Source organism: Cynocephalus volans, chromosome 5, assembly GCF_027409185.1.
Source record: "Cynocephalus volans isolate mCynVol1 chromosome 5, mCynVol1.pri, whole genome shotgun sequence".
Lineage (NCBI taxonomy): Eukaryota > Metazoa > Chordata > Mammalia > Dermoptera > Cynocephalidae > Cynocephalus > Cynocephalus volans.
In genome coordinates this window covers 135901739-135926946 of record NC_084464.1, presented here as the reverse complement: position 1 = coordinate 135926946, position 25208 = coordinate 135901739, and the positions used below count along the sequence as shown (strand labels likewise).

Here is a 25208-nt window from a genome sequence, read left to right as displayed (position 1 = left end):
TTTGCTTTTAAAATATCACTCTCTTGAAACTTTCTATTCCATATTAAGAGCGCACAGAATGTGGTTGGTGAATATTTATTGAGAGAATTAATAAATGGATGTAAAGAATGGCTAAGATAAAAATCATATCCAAGAAAATAGCATGAATCAAATTAAAATGTAAATGTTTTATTACCTATACTGTTGGTTCCAGGCTTGGATAATTGTAAAGTTATTATAGTGGTCCAAATGATCCTTTATCCTAATTCTCAGCTATGCCTCCACACTTTCAATTTTTTAGCATATGTATGTGACCGTTCATTTAAATTATAAAATAACAAAACCTTATTTATTTGATCTCTGTGTTACATAACTTGTAATCATAATGGCAGGGTCTTGGCTGTATCTTAGTTGTTCATGCTAAGCAACATACTAGTGTAAACTAGATTGCCTAGTGAATGTTAAAATAAATTATGGAAAGTGTGATTTAGAAACTGGAGGATAATTCCTTAAAATTACTATGATAAACTTGGGGTAAACAGTGGGAGGATTTATGAAGAGAGTCTAGAGTGCTTAATTTTTATGACTGAACATCTATTACTCTATTTGAAACTGTTCTTCACCCCTCTGTATCATTTGGCAGTGATCGTAATATGACCCCCTCTTTTTCAGAGGAGTAGGGGAAAAGGTTGGTTGTATTTTGCCATCCTTGTTGACGCATCATTTCTGAGCACACAACAATCTGGATTTTGCCTCTACCACTAAAGCTTCTTCAACCAAATCACTAATGATGTCTTTTTACCAAATTTATTGAATATCTTTCAGTTCTTATTTTGTCACACCTATGTGCATTTAATACATCATACTCTTGAAACTGTTACCTTGGTTTCTTGACACATCATTTCCTGTTTCTCCTTATACCATTTCTTCTGTTTCCTTCATGGTCTTCTACCTACCTCTTTAATATCAGTCCTACACATGGTTTCATCTTTAACCCACTTTTCTTGTACCCACTTTTCTCACCTGTGCTTCAGATTTGTAAATGCAATTACTACTGGACGTATCAACTCAGATGACCCATAGATATCTCAGACAACCGCAAGACTGAACAGCCTACCTAATCTCTTACTCCTTCTCTTCCTTCTCTCTCTGCTTCTTCAGTTGGTAATACCACCATCTGCTCAGTGTCCCAGATTTAAAACCTTAGAGCTGCACTGTCTGTTTTGGTAGCCATGAGTCACATATGGCTGTTTGAATTCAAATTAATTAAAATTAAATATAATTAAAAATTTAGTTCCCCGTTGTACTAGCCACATTTTAAGTGCTCAGAAGCCACATGTGGATTCCTTATTGTACAGAATAAATGCAGAGCATTCCCATCATCGTAGAACGCTCTGTTGAATAGCACTACCTTAGAGTATTTCTTGACTCTTTTTTTTCACTTTCCAAATTGCATCAGTCAATAACGGTTTTTAAATGCTCCCTGCACTCAGTGCCTACTCCCTAGTTTAAGTCACCTTTATATTCTGCCTGAACTGCTGTAAAGGCTTCTAGCTATCTCTCTATTCCTAATTTGTAGAGAACAAAAAGCTTAAAAAGACATGTGTACTTTGAGTTGGTGAGATTTTTTATTTTTCTCTTAAGAATATTTATTTAGCTTAAATTTAGGTTTTATTTTGCTTAACAAGTATTTTTTAATAGGCCATTTTAAGAAGATAGACTAAAATATTGAAAAATATAACTGAATGAGTTTTATTATCTTAAGATGATTTTGACTTTTCAAAAATTAAAACATAAACTTTTAACTATTAAAAATACTGATACAAAACAAATGGAAAATATGTTTCTGTACGGAAAATATGCATTTTAATCTTTATCACTATTATTTCATAGAAATCTGTATTGATCACCTACCTCCTTTGTGAGGTGATACACTTTGTGCAAAGTGAAATCTGGCACGTAATGTAAGTGCTTCACCAACAGTCTGTGAGTTGTACAGGTGAAAAGACAGTTATCGGGAAAATATTTTAAAAGTCATTTGGGTTACCTTTGTTAATAATTTGGAACTGTGGTTAACCAACTGTGTCAGTGTTCTTTCCTTTGCTTCATAAATCTAAGAAATTTCAGCATGCTTTATTGGATGTATTTATTTTCAATGAAGGTAACATTTTATATGAATTTTTAAGCTACTGGGAGCCAATGGAAATGCAAACATCAATTCAAAACTTCGCTTGCAGCTGTATTACCCACCTGCTAAGCCTCGATCCCAATCAAATGTTGTTGAGGTTTTTGAATGGTGGTCAAAATGTCCAAGAAATCGTTATCCATCAACATTGTATGTAACCATTAGAGGACTGAAAGTTCCAGACTGTGTAAGTATTGAAATTAGTGACATATTTTCCATTTCTAAAAAGAAAAGATCTTTAACATTAATAGATTTTTGGAATAGAAAGGTACCTTCAGCAATTATATATTAAGCCTGTAATTGCTGATACTTAAAAGATACTTAAATGAATTTTAAATATTAAATGCAGATTTCAGTGTTAGGAAAAATGTTTTATTATAACTTGGTTTTTAAAAATTAAAGATAATAGGATGATTTAAAGCAGTATTATTGTCACGATATTATTCAAATAAACATTAAATAATATTTCTAATGCTGTTTTCCATAGACTAATATTACAAATGATCTTAACAAAGAATTGTTCTTAAAATGAAAAACTTTTGCTTTTGTCTTATTTGTTACAAGACATTAATCTTTCAGGTTAATAGCACATTCTGTAGCTGATATTATATACTGTGACCACAAGGTTGGTTTGCATTGGTTTGAATAGAGTTAAATAAAATTTGTCATTAAGAAATGAGGATTTTAAAAACTTTAGATTTTTATGATGTTAGTTTTGTGATTTTTAAAGCCAGATATATCATAATATATCAGAGCCATGGCATAACATCTGGTAGGTGTTGGTGAAGAAGTGGAAACAAAGGGACACAGTTATTAAAACAATTTTGTGTAACCATTGGAGTCCTAATTTTTTCCCCAAACTTTTAAGGCTTTTTGGTCATAGATCTATAGTTTCTAGTAGCTTTTATTTTATTTAGAATAATGTACAAATAAAAGAATTTTTCTGGATTGAATTTGAAAACATTTTCATATTGTTTGTTTTAATATTTTAAAAACAATATATGCTGGAGAAAAGATGAACATGATATATAAATTTGCTCATTTTCTATACATATTAGATAAAGCCGTCTTACCGCTCTATGATGGCTCTTCAGGAGGAAAAACCAGTGTATTGCGAACGTCACCATGAGTCAAGTTCAGTAGATACAGAACCTGGATTAGAAGATTCAAAGGAAGTAGTAAAGTGGAAACGACTGCCCGGGCAGGTGAAGTGTTTGATAGTACTGGGTTCATTTATATATTTACTTATTACCTTAAAAACTCTAACAGCTCCTAGGGTACTTAGCTTATTACTTAAAATGCTCAGATTATCCTTGTACTTAACCATCATTTGGTGCCCATCATGTTCATAGAAGCACCATCTTAGGTTCTCTGGGCACCTAGGAAATTATATTAGTTTTCTAGGGTTGCCATAACAAAATGCCATAGACTGGGTGGCTTAAACAGCAGACATTTTTTACAGTTCTGGAGGCTGGGAAATTCAACATCAAGGTTTTAGCCAAATTGGTTCATGGTGACAGTCTTCTTCCTAGTTTGCAAATGACCTAATCCTTGCTATATCCTCACACAGTGGAGAAAGAGATCATCTCTTTCATGTCTCTTCTTATAAGGGTACTTACCCCATTCACAAGGGCTCCACCCTCATGACCTAATTACCTCCCAAAGCCCCACCTCTTAAATACCATCACATGGGGATTAGGGCTTCAACATATGAACTTTGAGGGGACATAAGCATTCATTCCATAGCAAAGATCAAGGAACCGGCAGGGTTGGTTTCCTCTGAGGCCTTTCCTTGGCTTGCAGATGGCTGCCTTCTTGCTGCTTCACATGGTCTTTTCTTTGAGTGTGTACATCCCTGGTGTCTCTCCCTTAGGAGTACATCAGTCCTATTGGACTAGGGCCCTACCCTAATGACCTCATTTTAACTTAATTACCTCTTTAAAGACCTTTTCTCCAAATACTATTACATTCTGAGTTATTGGGGATTAGGGCTTTAACGTGAATCTTGAGATGGGGACACAATTCAACTCATACCAGCAGTCAAAAAATGTAGATTTTTTGGATGTCTGTAAGAGATATACCTCCTAATCTTTATGTGTTCATGAAATTTTTTACAGCCCCTGCCTTCTTCCTGAATCACATTTTATGGGGAAATGTACATGCATATTCTTCTGTGACAAGCTGAGCAGCAATTAAGCTTTTACTAAAGTTTAGTTTTCTTACTTGATTGACGTTTTTTTGCCATGGCAAGAGGGATTGCTGATAAAATTTTGCATATTTCTTACTTGTTTTCACAAAGAAATGGAGTGATTCATTTTATACATCTGAGTCATTATCAGATGAAATTTACCCAAAATCTTAATTTATCTAACCATCCAATATAAAAATAAGAATTTATTATTCTTATTTAGACCTCTTTATTTTCCATTTTGCATACATCTGACTTTCTTTTTGAGACCAATTTTACAGATACATTTTAAAATCACTTTATCAGAGTTGGAAAACTTCAAATGTAATAATATGGAGAGAATAACACTTAGATTACGCCCTTGGGTATCTTCCATGTAAGGTGGGAAAAGAAGAAAGCAGTTACAATGTTATTATTTTGAGGTATGCCTCAGAAGTCTTGAGGAAAGATAAGCATAAAAATATGTATATCAACAGTTCTGAAAGTGTGGTTTGAGGACTTTGGGAAGTCCTGAGACACTTTCAGGGGGTCCTTGAAGTCAGCCTCTTTTCATAATGATTCCAAGGTTTCATTAGTCTTTTTTGCTTTCATTTTCTCACAAGTATACACTAGAGATTTTCCAGAGGCTAAATGACACGTGATACCACAGAGTCAAAAGCAGTGATGAAAATCTAGCTTTTATTAAGCTAGATATTAAATTTTTTAAAATGTAAAATAATTCCATTTTATGTATTTTTAATAAAAAGACATTATTTATGTTAAATTTAATGGGTTTGCTACTATTATTTAATGAATTAAATATTTTTTAAATTTCTCAATTTTAATTTCTAATACGATAAACATCTGTAAATATATCCACATAAGCAAGAACTTCTGGAGATCCTCAAAAATTTTTTAGGCTATAAAGCATACTAAAACTAAAGTTTGAGAGTTGCAGATATGAGGAAGGGGAACTGGAATGGTGGAAGAAGGGTTCGTTCAACACACTGGTGGAGCTCGAGGTAGACTAGGATGGGCAAGTCAGAGGTGGGTGAAGAGGGACAAGGAAAGGCATTTCGTATGGAGGCAAAGTTGTAAGTAAGTGGGAAAAGACCTGTTATATTTATTAGACATTCAAAAACTTGACTGGCTGGAAACCAGAGTTTGTGTAAGTGATAAGTGGTAAACAGGCCCACATTGTGGAGTGTCTCAAATGGTAGCCTAATAATTGTGTGGGATGTGAGAAACAATGGAAGGTTTTGGAGTAGAAGAGAAGCATTATAACAATTGTATTTTAAGACAGATTAATGCTGACAGTGGCGTGTGGGAGGTCTTGAAGTAGGATACATCAGAATTAGAGAAATCTAGGTTGCATTTGCAGTCAGTGATGTGTGAGGTGATGAGGATCTAACTTTGGGTTAATGGTGGCAAAAATAAAAAATAAGAGGCAAATACGAGAGACAGAAAGTAATAACCAGTATGATTTAGTAACTGATGAGGAAGTAAAGAAGGGGAAGAGTCAAAACTGTTGAGGACCTTTATTGTTTTTAGCAAACTTTCATTGAGTGCCTAGTCTGGGTAGGGCACAACGTCAAACTCTGGCAATACAAAGAACGTGATTGTGACTTTAGTACTTCTTACTTTAGGAGCAGCAGCAACTAGCAAAAAAGAGTGGCTAGAAAACCTCTTGACATTTCCTTCAGTTTTTCTCCCCTTCTTTCAGCCCTCTCCCTTTTCTTAATTATCTGGTTGGAGAGTGGAGGAAAAAGATAGGTAGTATGGTGTCTGATATGTTATTGACATCTAAGAAATCTGTTCAATTTCCACATTCTTAATAGCTGCTCATAATGCTGCCTCCCAAGGTATTGCTAAATTTTGATGCTAGTTGTGAACAACCTGGTACCAATCTAGAAGGCAAGCCCTTGAACTAATAATTTTTGATTAAGCCTGTTAAGCTGGGCTTGATCCTCTGAATAATCCTTATTAGCTATATATAGCTAATATTGGTTACCCTTAGCTAATATTAGTTACTGTGATGAATATATTCAAAGACATTGTAATAAGGTACAACATTCATGGTATATAGTAAGGACCCAGTATATGTTTAATTCACCTTTTCAAATAATAAGAAATACAGAAACTGTAAGGCTCACTGAAGATTGGAAGATGTAGAATTAAGATAAATAAAAGTAAGTAGTATTTTCTACAATAGATATTAATACTCCCAAAATTTATGGTAATAGGTAATGAAAACATAAAAATCATGATGAAACTATAATATAATTAATGAATGAGAGATCAATAGGGGGTGATTTTTACTTTTAAAATACATTTTGGAAGGTAGCCACAAAGCTTGGTTATTTTAAGAGAAAGAGAGAGTATGAACATTCAGAGATCCTGGACTTAGCTAGGGCCTGTAGGGCATTTGTGGTCTTAAAACAAGTTTGTGACCTTAGCAAAAGTGACTTATTAGTTGCTGTCATGGAATAAGGGTGTAACATACATTCTTTTTTATGGCTACATAAAAATGTGGCAGTGACAATTTTAGAGTATCTGATGCTGAAATTTTTCTACCCATATTTTAGTTGAATTATGTGCTAGCTAGACATGAACAAAATCACTTAAAATTTTATGGAGAACTGATTCTTTGTTTAGGAGATAATTTACTGTGGTTTTTCATCATTCTGCTAACTTGCTTTCTCTTCCTCTGCATTACAGTAAAGGGACTTTAAAAAACACTAAATTAATTAAATTTAACAACTAGCTCTTGCATTTTAATGTTTCCTAATTTACATTTTTTAAATATGTTTTTTAGGCTTGCCGTATCCCAAACAAGCACCTCTTCTCCCTAAATGCAGGAGAGCGAGGATGTTTTTGTCTTGATTTCTCCCACAATGGAAGAATATTAGCGGCAGCCTGTGCCAGCCGGGATGGATATCCAATTATTTGTGAGTAATAATCCTACCTATTTAATCTGATTGTAGTCTGTTTTAGGACATTCTTTGGTTTCTAAAATTCATTGAAATCTTAATTTGAGTCATCCTCAGTATTACTAAATTAAACAGATTTCTTCAAGTAAAGAAACAGTTCTTTTAAAATAATTTTACACTTTTCTATACAAAAACTTCAGGAGTAGAATGAGAATGATGAAATGAAAGATGATAAATTTATTTTTAAACATGCTGGAGGATTTTTACAAACAGTATTTCAAATATAGAAATTTAGAAATATGAAGGATTAATAAATCTCGTGAGGAATTTTAGTCCAATGTAATTAGTTGAACAGTATTGATGATTTGAATTATGAAAGCCCCTGAATTTGCTTTGTACTAAAATACTAATGTTTGGCTCAGGAATACCTAGATGAAGTCTTCTCCTTATGATAGGGAAATCATCAGAGGGGCCGAGAAAAATTACTTCTGTAGCATTAGAGATTTTTTCAAAAAGTGAACATTAACCTACCATTCTAGACCTAGAAGCATTAAATACTGTCCCTTACTTCTGACTTAATAATGAAAACCAGTTCTTTTCAGCTTCAAGTAGCCAGCTCTTCATGGGCATCTGCCATAAGCACTACCTCTATCTCGTGTTGAACTTTTCTCAGCTTCACGCAATTCGTTACAATTCCTTGACTGATTCACTTTTTTCCAGCGTAATTGACTTGATTGGATTTAATTAAATAATATTCCTCCCCAGGAAATAATAATAGATTTTAAAAACACAAAATTATTTGCGTAGTTTGATTACCACTATACTATTTTTAAAATTCACCAAAAATCTATATAGGGGAAAAAAAGATTCTTAGGAAACATGCTCCAAGGTATTAAGAGTGATTTCTTTGTTTTGGATTATGAAAGAATTGTTTTCATTCTGATTTATGTTTTAAAAATTTCTGTAATAAACATGTTACTTTATGCTTAAATAAACTTGTTGAAAATGCTGTATAGATTTAGATATACTTATTGCTTAAATCTTTGGTTTTTGATTATTTGAATATGATGTGTGTACTTAAAATTCATTTAGCTTGTTGAATGTGCATATTAATGTTTTTCACTAATTTGGGGAGTGTTCAGTCATTATTTCTTTAAATGTTCTGTTTGCCCCTTTCTTTTTCTTCTGGGACTGCCATTATGCCTATGTTAGAACACATGGTTGTGTCTCACAGGTCTCTGAGGCTTATTCATTTTTCTTTATCTTTTTCATTGTTCCTCAGACTGGATAATCTCAGTTGACCTATCATCAAGTTTTGTAATTCTGCCAGTTCATATCTGCTGTTGAGCTCCTCTCATGAATTATTTCAGTTACTGTACTTTTTTCAACCCTAAAAATTTTATTTTGTCCTTTTTTGTCATTTTTGTCTCTTTACTGATGTTCTCTTTTTTGGTGAGAAATTGTTCTCACATTTTAATTCTTTAGACATGATTTTATTTGGATTTTCGAACATATTTAAAATAGTGGATTTAAAGTCTTTGTCAAGAAAGATCAATGTCTGAGCTTCCTCAGTTTCTGTATGGACAGTTTCTGTTGACTGCTCTTTTTCCTGTGGATAGGCCATACTTTCCAGTTTGCCTTTTCCACATCTCATGATTTTACGTTGAAAACTGGATATTTTAAATTATATAGTGTGGCATCTCTGGAAATCAGATTCCCCTCTCCTTTCCCTCACTCCCACCCAGGATTGTTCTTTCTTTTTGCTCAGTGATTTTCCTGGGCTAATTCTGTAAAGTATTTTTTGTCATGTGTTGACATTGAAGTCTCTGCTCAGTTAGATTAGTGGTCAGCTGATGGCTGGACAGAGATTTTTAAATACTTGAGTGGATATGTGTGCCGGCCTTTGCCAAGGGGCTCTGTGTATGTGTCAGGCTATACTTTCAATGTTTCAGTAGCAGTTTGCAACTCTCCCTTAGCCTTCACTTTCTGTTTGTGTGGAGCTTCCTTAGGTCAACCAGAGTGAGAGATAAAGCCTCTCAGGTCTTTCTTGGTGGGTATGTACACAGCCCTTTACATATGTGCATGGTAATCCTAAATTCCCAGGAATATTTTGGAGCTTTTCAAAGTCCCCTATGGACATCTTATTCCCAGTTGTTTTTTCATTTTAAGTTCTTTGGTAAGCCTCTTCTTAGCCCTGCCTGGCATCACTGCCTCAGGCAGCTACAATGCTGAATGATGTCGCTGCGTTTTTTTTGACGTGCACTTTAGGGTTATGGGTGTTCTCACAGAGGGTGTGCTGAGCCAGATCAAATAAACCAAGCCCTGAAAATGGTGCCTTTCATAGAGCTGCCAGACTGTCAAATAGTGATAAGTCTTTGGGAATGGGGCTTTTGGGGAGCTTCAGACCTGTTCTGCCCTGTCCAGTGGCTGCTAGACTCCTGATTTTCATTGGTTTTTAAGACTACTTTAGAATTTGTGAGCTGGGAATGGTAATAGGGCCAGTTAAAACACCATAAAGGTCAATGTTCTTACTGAGATTAAGCCACTTTTCTTGAATAAGTACTCATCAGATTGTGGCAAGCTTTGCTTAATTTTCAGAGTTCTGAAAATATTGATTTTGACAATTTTTTGCCAGTATTCTCATTGCTTGCATGGGGGAACAGATTTTCCAAGGTTTTATTTTGCTCTTCCAGAAATACTGTACTTTTGAACTGCTTAGTATTTTAAAGGGCAATTGATTTTACCACTAGGTGGAAGTAGAGACTTGGAAACTTTATTGTTCTGTGTTGCGTTATCTTAGAAGATTTCATTGTATGTATAACATATAGTAACACCACAGTGCTTTGTCTATCAGATTTAGTTACTCTAATTCTGTTGCTCTCTGTTATTTTAGTATTACAATTTTTTTCTGACACTAGCACAGTTTAAATCTCATTACCTCAAATTAAAATTTTGGTTGGAATTTAATAGATTTTTAGATAAAATAATAACGCATCCGTGAAAGCCGAAACTATAGAATATTTGAAGTGAATTGTAATGTGAATGTTATTGATTATTTGACTAAATAAATTGATTGTCAAAGATTCTTGGGGGGATTGCTTTGAAGAGATGACAGTAATTGATAATTGTATCATATTATAAAACTTCGTGTGTAAATTCTAATGTCTAAAGCAAATGAAAACTATTCTTAAGTAGATTTTGACATTTTGTTTCCATTGCAGATGTCTTTGGTTATAATTTTTTTACAGTGCGTAATTTATGTCCAAATTATTGTAAATTATGTATTTGTATATTATTGGCTTAAGGATCCTCTGTCTGGAAACCTACTAATTTCTAAATATTTTCATTAGTATATGAAATTCCTTCTGGACGTTTCATGAGAGAATTGTGTGGCCATCTCAATATCATTTATGATCTTTGCTGGTCAAAAGATGATCGCTATATCCTTACTTCATCATCTGATGGCACTGCCAGGTTAGTATACTACCCTAGTACTTACGTATGCTGTCTGTCATCAAATAAAGCAAAGAGAAGATAAAGTGATATAACTACTCTTAAGCTTCAGTCATGTTTTATTCATAAAGGGAATGTCATAAATATGTATCATACAGACTGATTCAGTAAATAAGTAGTAAAGCTTTTTTCTTAAAGTCATTTTTCTTAAATATCTTTTACTTATGTACTATATAATGTTTCTAGTCCTCACCATCTTTAAATGATCATTATGTAAACTGTTTGATTAATACTTGGAGATGAGTTACTCAACATCTGAGATTTTTTCCTAGAACGCAAGCTCTGAATGGCAGAGATTCTGTGGTCACTATTGGCTGGGTGCAGAGGCTAGAACCCAGTGGTGCTCAGTACATAGCTGCAGTGGAGATAAATGATTATGAATCTTATGTTGTAAGAGCTTTTTAAATTGTTAAATATTTGCATTTTTTAGACTGTCAATCTTAAAATGATTTATCCTCTTTTAATTTAGTATCACAATAAAATGCTTTAAAAGCTAATTTTTAATGTTTTGTTTATTTTTAGCTGCTTACTCTTTCTTGATTTTGTTCTAAAAACGCTATTTAGACAATTTTTATATTTTTTGTACAAATGTTCATACCCACTTTTTCATAATAGCCAAAAAGTGAAAGTAATGCAAATATCCATTCATTGATTGATAAATAAAATATAGTATATGCATACAACAGAATATTTTTCAACAGTAAAGGAATGAAATTCTGATACATGCTACAAGGACAAGCTTTGAAAATATACTTAATGAAAGAAGCTAGTAACAAAAGGAGCATAGAGGGCCGACCCCGTGACGCACTCGGGAGAGTGCGGCGCTGGGAGCACAGTGGCGCTCCCACCGCAGGTTCGGATCCTATATAGGGATGGCCCATGCGCTCACTGGCTGAGCGTGGTGCGGGCAACACCAAGCCAAGGGTTGCAATCCCCTTACCGGTCTCAAAAAAAAAAAGCATAGAAACTTTGAAAACATACTAAGTGAAAAAAGTTAGTCACATATTATATGATTCCATTGATATCAAATGTCCAAACAGGCAAATCCATAGAGAGAGAAAGTAGACTAGTAATTGCCTAGGATTGGGGGGTTGTGGTGAATGGAGAGTGACTACTACTAGATACAGGGTTTTTCTTTGGGCTGCTGATGAATATATTTTAAAATTAGGTCATAGTGATGAGTGCACAATTCTGTGAACATACAAAAAAATTAAATTTTGTACATTAAATGAGCAAATTTTATGGTAAGTGAATAGAATTCCCCCCCAAAAAAACTGTTTTTAAAAAAAGAATCTAAGCTCATCCAGACCCACAGCCTGCGAATTCCAGAGATTCCCCAAAGTGGAGACTGCAGAGGCCAAGCATTGGATAGGAAGGGGCTGGGGGGCCAGCGCGAAGTAAGTAATGTGCAAGGAAAGCCACCATAACTTCCCAGTTCAATTAGACAGTTTTCCAAGATGCTTTTATATATATCATGTGATTTGATTTCAAAAACCGCTAGGTGGACGCACATTATTTTCTCTACAGACTAAGAAACTGACAGAGCAGCTTGGGATCCATGTTGACTTCATTTTCATTTACTTCTGCCTCCTGCTTTCTTAACACTTCATGTGATTTCTAGTGTCTGGGCCCCTTCTTCTAATCTTATCAGTCTCCTTTTCTGTATAAAATGTCTAATTGGTCAAGATGTTATCGTTGTTTAGTTTATATTTAAATGAAAAAGATGACAATAAGTGACAATTGACTTCCTTCTCTGTTGAGCTGAGAACCTACTAATACTCCCCCTTAACTATATCCTCAAGAAGCTATCTGGTCTGTTCTTTTCATACAGCCATTCTGTCTGGTGCCAGGTAATGAATGCTAGAGAAAAATACGTAACTTTGCTGAGGCCTGACTGTGGATTTGTTAAGTCTTGAAATCTGAGCTGTCATCTCAGCTGTGTAATTTTTTTTTACTTATCTTTATTCAGCTTCCTTTTCTCATTCCTCAGCAGATCAAAACCTTACCACGCATCAGGTTCCCTACACTAAATCACAACCTTCCCACTTTCATTAGATGACTACCTTTATAGTGAAATTTAGCCAGGTAAGAATTCCCTGTATTTCCCTCTGGTTTCCTTCCTAATGTCTATAAATTCACCCTTTTTTCTGTCCATCTCTCTTAATAAAGTGGTATGGTGACAGATTCCTTGAAGGCTAATCTTTAACCTGTGCTTTTTACTCAGTCCCTTAATCTACATTTCTGTTATATCTATTTCTTATCCCTCTGTTCTGTTTAGTATCTTCCTCTCTGTTGAATTTGTCCTCTCATCTAAGAACTGTGCTCAAATCTCCTTATTTTAAAAACATCTTTTTCTCAGTTTTCCTGCCTTCTAAACTACATTAATTTTTTCTTTCTGCACCATCAAGAACATTCTAACATATTACTTCAGCCCAGTTAGTCTGGCTTTCACACCTACCATGCTCCACAGACATACTTCTTCAAGAGTTCAGCAGTTTCTTGCTAGTTTTCAGATCCATTGGACAGTTTTAATCCTTATTCTGTTTGCCTGCACTGCAGTAAATGGTTGTTGACCAGCTGTGAAATACTTTTAATTCATGGTTTCCATTAACAACCTCTTCTATTTTCTTTTTATGACTCTGACCAATTCTGTTTGTTTTCTTTCTCTGCCTATTCTCTGTGAATGTTTATCCCCAGATCCTTTACTTAATTGTCTCCTGGTTTTGTATGTTTATCTTAGTTTCTCTCACCGTCTTCAGCTTTGAATCTAATTTATATGCTAATAACTTCTAGCTCCCCCCTTTTTTCTGAGTTTGACTTTCTGTGATGCTTTTCCCTCTGGATGGCCCAGTGCCACTTCAAATCCAAAACTAATCCTACCAACCTCCCCAAATTTTGTTTACCTCCTTTAGTCTTCTTATATATATCTCTGATGGCATCCTTATTCACACTCTCTCCCAAGCTGGCAACTCAGACTAGTGCTCATCTCTTCTTTCTTTCCAACCGTTCCTTTCCACATCTAACTAGCACTAAAGTCTGCCAATTCTCCCTCCTACAAGACTCACCATTCTGTCACATTCATTCTTTCCTCACTGCTTTTTCCTTAAGTCACACTCTGTTATCTCTTGCTTAAATCATTGCCTCTAAACTTTCCCAGTGTTCAGTCTCTAGCTCCACTGTTTCGGCTGTGCTAAAACTATTTTTTCTAAAACCATCTTTCATAATGCCTTGATTTTAAAAAATCTTCAATTTCCTACTACCCATTAGGAAGTGCTCCAGTTCCTTAGCATGGCATGATAGGTTTGTCCCTCATTGGCCTTATGTCGTGCACATTCCATGTATCCTTTGCCTTACCCACACAATCTTTTAAAATCTTTTAAAATAATCGTATCTTCTTTGGCACCTTCATGCCCTTTTTTCTTACCTGTTCTTCCTATACGTAATGCCATTTTCCTACCCTTCCGGCCTAACTCAGTCATTCAACAAAAATTGAAGTGCCTTTTTTGAGCCATAATTTGTAGTCATCATTTAAAATCCAGCTCAAAGTTCACCATTTCTTGAAGCCATCTTGGGTTTCCCCACACAACATATTGTATATTATGGTGAAGTATACTTTTTTCTTAAAGCTACATAGCTTTAAAATCGATAATAATCTAGGACTCCGTACATCCTAAAAATATTGTGAAAGCATTAACTGAGTGAAGAGAGAAACATTGTGGCTAGAGCCAAAAAGACAAGAAAGTTTTTGAAAGAGGTAAGGAGTACTTGTAATGGATAAGCTAAAGTCAAAAGGAAGAGAATTAGAATTTCAGATGCTAACAAGTGGCAGAGGTATGGATTTCTGCCCCTTCTCTTTCTTCCTGGAGATGGATCACTGTCACACGTTATCCTTAGTGTCTCCTAAGTAACTATTTCTTACTGGTTAGCTTATTGAGGAAAAAATTCAAAAACTAAAATTATGACTAACTTGTAAAAGGCCTCTGTAACTAAATGTGCTTATCTCTCAGGGCCCCCCCAGAACTCAGCCTAGCTAAATAATCAACTGCTGACAGGCATTTCTGCTTCTGTAATCTTGCTAAGCCTGCCCCACTTGCCTTTCACATTTTGCTTGTTCACCTAAGTCACATGGGTGAGAAAGAACTAAAATCAACAGCTGTTTGTCTGAGATATAAGATTATACCTAAGCCTATGGCCGTAAAAACCCTGTCAAACTCATGTTCAAGGTCCCAGGATTCTCAGGATATGAGTCCACCTGGGTCCCACGCATAATAAACCTTCTGACTGTCCTATCTTCTGAGCGTCTGGAGCCTTTCTTGCCGAGTTAGTTCCACACAAGTTCTCTGCTGTATGGTCTTAGCCTAAATCTCCTTCTTTAGTTATTTCCAGAATAATCTGTTTTTCTTAAATCGGTAGCTTCTAATATAATCAGAAAGACTTTTTTATGTGTAACAGCTCTCAAATAAACCCAAATGTCCCAATTATACCACCTCTTCACACATACTGTTTTTAACTTTGATATGTTTTTTCTTTCCCAAATCTGGTAACTTTTTTGTGTGTTTATTCAGTCTTTATAAATTTGTGTTTCCTTGTTCTTTATGATCAGCCTAATTTTTCCCCAAAGCTGTTAATACATTTCTTTTGGTCTTGGATTCTACCATTGCCTGGCTAACAAAAACCATCATTAATACCAGATCAGTTTTTCCTTTTATTTCAAAAGTATTGTGTCCATATTAATTGCATTGAGCTATTTTGAAGATATGTTTTCTTCATTTCTGCCTGTTATGTAGTATTGCTCAAAATGCTGCTAAGATTTATTAGCAAGCAGCTGAGGTTTTTATTTTTTAACTGTCTTTTTAGTATTTCCTTCAAATTATTGATTTTATTCTTTTAATAAGTATCTTATTTCATGTAGCATATGCTCATTGAAAATTACTGTGGTAAAAGTGTTGATGCAGTGACACACATGCTTTATTTTTGTTTGAAAACATGTTCTTTCACTTCATTCTTAGTTTAAATTCTTAGTAATTGAAGATCATATCCTACATTTTAAGCAGCTGATGGGAAGAATCAGAATGTTATTCGTTACTAGCAACTATTTATTTTCTTTCATTGATAATTTTGAAAATGACTTAGTTTGCTTTAGTTCTTAAGTGGTAATTAAAAGGCTAAAGTATAAAACCCTATTAAAAATTAATATGTTCTTCTAATTCTGATAACTTAACCACACATTTTAAAATCTAATGTTCCACACCCGTACAGCACCTATGTATTGCTAGATTTTGTCTATTTTTACACGTTGCTGGAAATGCGGACTATGTAATAACAGTTTAACTCTTAGGTTTAACCTTTTGTCACGACTGTAGCAATGATAATAATTGTTTTTTAAAATCAGCCATTATTTAGAGGAAACGATAATGAGAATGGTAAACATAGTGCTTAATATAGGATAGTCTGTTTTCTATCAAACCATTATTGTAATATTATTTTAATAGAGTAATTTTAATATGCCTTTTAAGTATTTGAAAGCTTCATGTTAATTAGTGGGCTTTGAAATTACAAATATAGAAGTTAATAGATACTCTCTATTAACTACTCTCTAAACCTCCACTAGTAAGCATTTTGGAAAAGCAATGTACACAGCCTAAATGGGAAATCATTAAAATTTCTATTTTTTATGCATATTATACTACATGCAGTATTTTGCCAGCTATTTGATGTGTCAGTGTCAGGAATAGATAGGTTTAAAAAACAAGTATATCCAAATACATACAAATACCACTTTTAATTTTACAGTATAGATTATAATTAATGGATATAATATGTTTGATAATAACTATAAGAAATAGCTTTGTCAAAATGTGAAAAATTCTAGCCATCAAATATGTAATCATTATAAATTTTTTATTGTTATAAAACTTAGTTTACCATTGATTGTCGTCACTTGTTTACAAGATCCATTGTCTATATTGGTTCTTGGAAAAACTTAAAAGAAACTCTGCCTTTCAGAAGTAATACGTAACTTTTTATCCTTTTCCAGGATATGGAAAAATGAAATAAACAATACAAATACTTTCAGAGTTTTACCTCATCCTTCTTTTGTTTACACGGCTAAGTTCCATCCAGCTGTAAGAGAGCTGGTGGTTACAGGATGCTATGATTCTATGATACGGATATGGAAAGTTGATATGAGAGAAGATTCTGCCGTACTGGTTCGACAGTTTGATGTTCACAAGAGTTTCATCAACTCTCTCTGTTTTGATACTGAAGGTAGGTCAGAGTACATTACAAATGAAGACTAGTTTCAAGAAGAATTTTTTTAACTTTTTATTTCACTAGAATAATATTATTTAAGCTTGAGAGGGATTTATGTGTTAATAATTGTGTATTTAGTTTTATGCTTATTTTACAGGTCACATGATAGATTTGACACTGAGGGACCTGTTGTAATTTTAAAGTTATTAAACTCCTAAGCATTTAGATTCAATTAATCTTTGCTATAACAACCAGTCTACCAAATTTTATAAATACATTTATTTGGATTGGTCATTATTATTCTTAGTTGGTGTTTTTAAAGGACCTTTTAAGTTTAAGGATACAAAGTTAGGGAGATGAGGGAAAAGTCTCAAAAGAGTATTGAAAATATGTATTTGAAGTGTATCAACAGGATTTTTTTTTTTTAAGTACACAAACATATATAGAAGGGAAACTTGTGATTACTTAAAAGTTATCTTAGTATATGAGTAATAGAGATGATGTTTTAAAGATATAAAATATAGATTATTAGCTGAAAGAATGAAGAAATTTATTATGTCTGTTAAATAATCACTTTTTAGTTGATTTCAGAGACAAGACATGTAGGCTATAACTATAATTAATTAGTATGGGATCCAGATCAAAATGATAATACTGCTGATGTACTCAGTTTAACTATAGGGATGTTAATAAATTTGGAACATATTGAGGAAAGGCCCTGAATAGAAAGTTGTCTGAAAACTTTGTCATAATAAAAGTAACTCAGGTTATAAAAGGGGTAAAGAATTTTTTCAAATATTTGGCCATAAGATAGTCAAATATAGGAGAAAAGAGGGAAATTGTTCTATTTTGCTCTTGAGGGTAGTGATGGGACCAATGCTACAGAAGACATATTTTCTTTGCTCAGAATTAGGAAGAGCATTCTAATACATGGAGCAGTTCACCAGTTGAATAAGCTGTTTTGTAAAATATTAAATTCACAGTTGCTGAACAACATCTGTTAGTAATGGTGTGTAAGATATTCCTGAGTGGGTATGAATTTGAACTGGCTGGTCTCTGAGGTTCCATTCATCTTTAAGATGGTTTGACTTTGAAGAATTGATATTAAATTAGAACACCTTATATTCATTCTTTGATCATTTACTGAGTTCCTACTGGGTCTCAGGTATTATGCTAACAGTATGTATTACAATGAGGGTATTTTTCTAGGAATATAAAACAGATTATATAGGTTAATGAAGATGACGAATACAGATACATACTGGATATTTCAAATAATTTGGCTTTGGGATATGAGCTATATAAACCTGCGCTGAGATGCTAATTTCTTTTTATATTCAAATTCAGGTAAATGATAAAGGGAAATAAGTCATTAAAAATAATTTAAGAGTGAAGAATTCATTTAAAGGTAATTGAGATTTGATTGTATTTTGCTTTTTTAGACTCAAATGCCTTTTAACAGCCTTCCAATTCTTTGACTGTTTTATTGCGATATGATTTCCTCCATCTTCATATTATTTGTTCCTTATTCTGTGTGACAGTCATAAGTGAGTAATTTTGGTTTTTTTAAAATAGGTCATCACATGTATTCAGGAGACTGTACAGGGATAATTGTTGTTTGGAATACTTATGTCAAAGTTAATGATCTGCAACATTCAGTGTGCCACTGGACTATAAATAAGGTATAAAATCTTATTTTATATTTTGGGATTAAAGAAATTGGGGAAAAAATCTAACCACGTGACTTTAAGATAGGACCTTAGGACATTCCTTTTTCTCTTTTCAAAAAATTAACACTTTTTCTCACTACCTGAAAAGTCAATTATTAATTTTCACATCTGCCTGATGGCTGATCGATGCTATAATGACTTAGTGAAGGTTTTCTTTATTTTGGCCAGGCATTACTTTCACTCTTTCAAGCCCCAATTTGCACTATCACATTTATGCTAAAATGTGGTATATGTTGTATTCTGTTACCGTCTATAAGTAATAACTTATATTTTCTGTTATTCATATCCTTTTTTTCTTGGTGCAGTAACATCTCTCTAGAAACAGTGTGCTTGGTGTCTTGTCAATAGTGGTGTCTTTCAGAGTGATGTAATTATTATAGAGGTCTTCTATCATTTAATTGTAATAATTTTTTCACTTGAAATTTGCTAAAAAGGCAGAAACAGATGAATACGCTCTTTCATTTTTGAAATAGAGTGTTTTTAAGGTGACATGTAAGCAATTTTGCTGGTGTATTTTTTTATTTCGATATACAAATGCATCATTAAATTTGAGTTTATTTTATGTAAATTAATATAGGAGGGGTCTTCAAAAGTTCATGGAAAGATTTTTGTTATCTTTTAATTCCATTTTTCCATGAACTTTTTGAAGTACGCTTGTAGTTTCTGCCTAACATGTTACACCTTTGTTCTTCAGTTTTTAATAATAAATTATGACTACAGCTATCCATTGAAAAAAGACACTCTAAGTAAAAAATAGTTTCTATCAACTTTAGTTAAATCAATTGAGTCTATCAGATTTATTTTAAAAAAACAGTGTTCTATTTTTAGTCATTTTCATCTAGTCTGACAGATTAATGAATGATGTTGTATTAGTCCGTTTCTGTTGCTTATAACAAAATACACAGAACTGGGTGATTTATAAAGAAAACGCAATTTATTGCTTACAGTTCCAAAGTCTAGGGAACATCTGGTGAAGGCTTTCTTTGGTGACTTCAGTGATGGCAGATGGTATCACATTGTGAAATGGCAGAGTAGAGAGAGCATTCACTCTCGTTTTAAAGCCCTCAGAAATATGCCAGTGATCACCATTTTATTGTGTTTAACTAGACACAGTCCTCCAATCTAATCACCTCTTCAAGGCCTCACCTTTCAATTACCAGATACAGCAGGGGCCAAGTTTCTAATACATAAAACTTGAGGGACACAATTCAAGCTTCAGTGAGTTTGTGGGGGACATTCAGTCCACTACAGATGTCTTACAATTCATGGCATAGCCAAATTTCACACACTTTGAGAAGAGTTTTCCAATTACTTATAATACCTGAGGTATTGGCAAGGCTACAAAGGTACCAATATCAATCATTTGAGTCTACAGTGCAGAATTTATTATTTGTTTAAAAAATCATGTGTTTCTTTACTTTAATATGATAACTAAGAGACAAATTTACCTTGAAAATCTATGGCCTGGTCATTTCTTGAGACAGTCACACTACAAAGTTAGAAAATGAGCTGGAATATCTCTTCAGTCACTCATGCCATATGACAAACTAGAGACTGATTTTATATTTGGCTCTATTTAACCAGCTGTGTGGGGCATACTAAATTATACTCATACCTTAAGGATGAAATATTCATATGCCGTTGCACACACTTCTTGGACCAGGATACTGGCTTCAAAACAAGGGCTTTTTTAGTGTGAGCATGAATATGATAAATAAAAATATGGAGGAAATCACCAGATACTACAAACACTAAATCTGCCAGCAATTTTCTCAAATTTATAACTAACATTTAACTTGTTATGCAGTTTTGTTTATGATTTTGCATTTTCCATCTGTTACAATTGCTCAGATCCCTAAAAGTGCTTCCCCCACCCCAAATTTGTTATAGTTCAGCTCTCTGAAATCCCCATCTGTGGTGTCAGTGTTCAGTTTTTTCTAACTTTTAAAAATAGCTGATCACAGGTCTTAGTTTCAAACAGTGACAGCAGGGGCTCTCAACTGCTAATATTAGAGCTGTAGCAGTATTGTAGCCGCCCTCTGTTGGTGCCATCCACCCCTGAAGAGGAGACCCTCTAGGTGAAGAGGGCAAAAAACAATAAGGGGCCCTTGAGTCTGGAGAAGAAGCCTAATTCAGAATTCTGCCTGCAGGTTAAAGAAGACTTTTCTTTGACTCTTTAGACTTTAGTCTAAGCAATTTTGCATTTGTAATATTTTTTTTTTTGTCTTGGTAATCCAAACAAAAAGACCTTTGGTGATTTTTTTTTTTTTTAAAGAATCGTTATTATGTATATTTAAGGTATACAACATGATGTTATAAATAGTAAAAAGGTTACTGTGGTAAAGCAGATTAACATATCCATCGTGTCACATGGCTACCCATTTTTTTGGTTTTGTTTTTGTGGCAAGAGCAGCTAAAATCTACTCAATTAGCATGAATCCCAAATACAGTACAATTTTATAACCTATAGTCTTCACGTTGTACATTAACCTCTAGCTTTGTTAGTCCTACCTATGTACTGCTTTGTATCCTCTGACCTGCATCTACCCATTGCTTCCCCCTGCCCTCCTCCATTCCTGGTAACAACTGTTTTCTCTCTGTATATTTTTAAAAAATTTTTTAGATTCCAGTTTAAATGAGATTATATAATATTTTTCTATTCTGTGCCTGGGTTATTTCACTTAGCATAATTTCCTTCAGTCTCATCCATGTTGTGGCAAGTGGCAAGATCTCGTTCTTTTTTAGGGCTGAATAATACTCCACTATATAGATATAGATGATAATCCATTCATTTGTTGACAGACACTTAGGATATTTCCATATTTTGGCTATTGTGAATAATGCTGCAGTGAACACAGTACTCCAGATATTATGAAGTGGTGGTTTCATTTCCTTTGGGTATATGTCCAGAGGAGGATTGCTGGGTCATATGCTAGTTCTATTTTTAATTTCTTTAGAAACCTCCATACTGTTTTCCATAATGGTTGTGCCAATCTGCATTCCCACCATCAGTGTACAAGAATTTTCTTTTCTCCACACTCTCACCAACATTTAGACTTTTTGATAATAGCCATCCTAACAAGTGTGAGGCTTAACATTAGACAAACTTTTCAGTTTATTTCAGTAGTATTTTATGATCTTTTCTTTTTTTTGAATCATTTTAGGAAATTAAAGAAACTGAGTTTAAAGGGATTCCAATAAGTTACTTGGAGGTTCATCCCAATGGAAAACGTTTGTTAATCCATACCAAAGACAGTACTTTGAGAATTATGGATCTCCGAATGTAAGTATATTTCAGTACTGACAGGATAAATGCCCATAGAATAAGTAGTGAATTAATTTATATTTATAAAAGACAGCAGTGGTTCTAAGGCTATTTTGTCCCCTTCAGGACATCTTGCAGTATCTGGAGACCTTTTTGGTGTTGGTTCTAGTATGTAATGGGTAGAGATCAGAGATACTGCTAAGGATCCTATAGCTCATAGGACAACCCCCTACAACAAGGAATTATCCAGCCCAAAATGTGAATAGTTTTGAAGTAGAAATGTAGTCAGTTGCTTTTTATCTTCACAATTAAAAAAAGAAACTTCTACCTTCAACAGTGAGAGAATGTATCTTTTATCTCTGTGATACTGGTATAGCATAGTATTATGATATAATATTATAACTGAAGGAGAAGTTTTTTGATTAATATCCTGTTTTTCTTCTTTCTTTTATTTCTAAATAAAGGTAAATGAAGGGAAATATCCTTAATGTAAAAAGCAGAAGTGGAGTTCTGGGAAAACCAGCCTGGACTTCTAGTGTGCTTTTGTTTTGGTGTTAGAATTCCTGTAAAATAAGAAAAAACTATTTAATTGGATTTCTTTATTGTATTTAGAAAGGCAAATCTGGTAATCTATATTAGTTTAATTCTGCAAGTATCTTTTTAGGGCTAATTGATAACCCTTCAGTATTTATGTAGAACAGTTCAAGACCCTGCATGGGTGCTGTGGGAAAACTGTAAGCAGGATTAGCCCATCAGGAATTTATAATCTAGTTGTACACCTCCAAAATAATGCAGAAAACATATAATTAGGCTAAAATGTGAGATCTTCTAGGACTGAAATCTGCTTATTCTTTTTTCTATACATAGCATCCATGCCATCCCTGGCAGATAGCAAGTACTTAATATGTATTTTTTAATGAATATAAATATATAATAAAAGAATTATATTTTTATGGCAACAGTTAAGCTGACAGCTACAATATAGTGTTCTGTTAAAGACTCTATTGAGAGGATGGGATTTGAGCTCAATCTTAAAGAATGGATAGAATTTAGACAAAATGGAAATACTTCAGTAGGATGGAAAACATGAAATAATGTTCAGGAGTGGAATAATATGTGTTCAAGACACAGTGAGTTACTCTGTATGAGGATAGATTTCTTGACAAGAAATACTAGGAGAATTTTTTAGAAATAGAAATTAGAACCAGATTAGAAGACCTTGCTTATTCCCTTTCTAAGCAGTAAGGTATACAACTTAAGATCTCATGCTTGAACTCTGGCATACTGCCTAGAGTCAAATACTGCCTTTTTCACCCCTTATTAAATGATTAACCTCTCTTTACCTCTTTTTCCTCATCTCTCACATGGGAGAAATGATTTACCATACTCATAAGGGTTTGGGGGGGGAATAAACTAGTTAATATATGTAAAGTACTTAAAGCAATAAACCATGTAACAAAGACTCCAGCAGTGTTCAACTCAGTAACCTGAGGTCTGGGAATTTATGTTAAGAAAATAATTGTAAAATAGTGCAAATATACGTGAACACAAGATTATTCATAGAAAGTGTGTTCATGGTAGGGGAAAGCTGGAAATATCCTAAATGTTGTCTAACAGAATATTTCTTAAGATAGTTTTAGAGACAATGATATAATATACACCCATTAGAACGATAACGTATAATCTATATTTTCTGACATGGACGTCTATTATTCATAATTTATTGTTGAGTGTAAAAAGCAGATTGCAGAGTAGTATATCTAAAATCCTCTCTAACCAGGGGTGATAATAGTATCTAGCTAGCACGTAATGAACACTGGAACGGTAGCTATTATTCATAAGTGAAAAAGTCTAGAAGATTGTGTGCCCTGTTTAATAGATGGTTTAATAATATGTTTCATCTAATAATTCTTCAGGGATTAAGTATTCCTTGTCTGATTTTTAAAATTCATCTGATAGAATAAAAGAACATAAAAATTGTTCTTAGTAACCAACTCAAATGCTACTTCCATAAAGTAGTGTCTATCTCCATAGCTAGAATTAATCTCTCTTATCCAAATCTAAAAAGTACTGTTCTGTTTTTCTCTTGTGGTACTTTCTACATCCACTTTCTATTTTACATTGGTACATTTCTTCTCTCTCCTGCAAAGTTATAAGTTTCCTGGGCTCTGGGACTGTCTCCTCTTTATTCTACATCCATCATAGCATGTCTTCCACATGACAGATTCTCAAAAATTGTTTATTGAGTGTAAATTAAGTATTTAAAAGAAAAGTTCTTCTACCACCAGTCTTTTAAATAGTTAAGGCAGGTTACGTTTGTAAAATCTTTTTTGTTTATAGATTAGCAGCGAGGAAATTTGTAGGTGCAGCAAATTATCGGGAGAAGATTCATAGTACTTTGACACCATGTGGGACTTTTCTCTTCGCTGGAAGTGAGGACAGTATAGTATATGTTTGGAACCCAGAAACAGGTAAATGTTTATTGGTTGTGAAAAGTCTAATTTTTTTTTTAGGGGGACTGGGTTGAAGAAGTATGGAACTCTGCCATTTCATGGAATAACTTCCAAGGAGATTCTCATTTCAGGTTTTCAATTATGATTTTTAAGATTGGTGTGCCTTTAATGGAACTCATTACAATCTGCAGTCTAAACTTACATTAAATTCTTTATTGTTTTAATATCTTCATGCATTTAGAATATCACATTATAATTCAAGGTTTATTCCTTCCTTGCCTATAATGAGACATTGCTGATCTTAGAAAAGTATTTAATGAGGACTTTAATGCAAAATGCAAAGTTTTGTAAGCTGAATTTGGAATGTAACTAGGTAGACAAATGGTTAAACAACTACATTATATTTTCATTAGTAACAAAAACATTTCTGTGAAAGTTTGTAATGTCTGAAACTTACATAGCAATTTACCTAAATTACTGCAATTTAATTTTTTTCCAGTAAAATAAACTTGTTCCATTGAAAAGTTCACTTGTGCCTCACCTTTGCTTTTCAAAAGAAAAGCTAAAACTGCACGAACTTTTTTTTAACAAACAGTAGAGAGAATTTTGTAAAACTTTAAAATTTCTTCAATGAACAGTGTTTGGTTTCACCTTGTTTATTCCCTTGGTCTTTCCTATAGGCATTTTGACTAGTGAGCTCACTTAAGATTTTTTTCCTGTACCGTGTTTTGATA

The 25208-nt window shown here is 33.7% G+C and overlaps 1 protein-coding gene across 10 annotated transcripts in view; it reads left to right on the top strand.

The window, feature by feature from the left end:
- The window catches only part of AHI1 (Abelson helper integration site 1), a 195030-nt gene that overhangs the window by 33049 nt on the left and 136773 nt on the right, over positions 1 to 25208 (top strand). For all 10 annotated transcript variants that reach the window (XM_063096473.1, XM_063096474.1, XM_063096479.1 and 7 more), the window contains 8 exons: positions 2166 to 2351; positions 3223 to 3369; positions 7147 to 7279; positions 10612 to 10735; positions 16812 to 17041; positions 18602 to 18708; positions 21921 to 22039; positions 24362 to 24492. In XM_063096473.1, the coding sequence (XP_062952543.1) occupies positions 2166 to 2351; positions 3223 to 3369; positions 7147 to 7279; positions 10612 to 10735; positions 16812 to 17041; positions 18602 to 18708; positions 21921 to 22039; positions 24362 to 24492 (1177 nt within the window). The remainder of the gene's footprint in view (positions 1 to 2165; positions 2352 to 3222; positions 3370 to 7146; positions 7280 to 10611; positions 10736 to 16811; positions 17042 to 18601; positions 18709 to 21920; positions 22040 to 24361; positions 24493 to 25208) is intronic.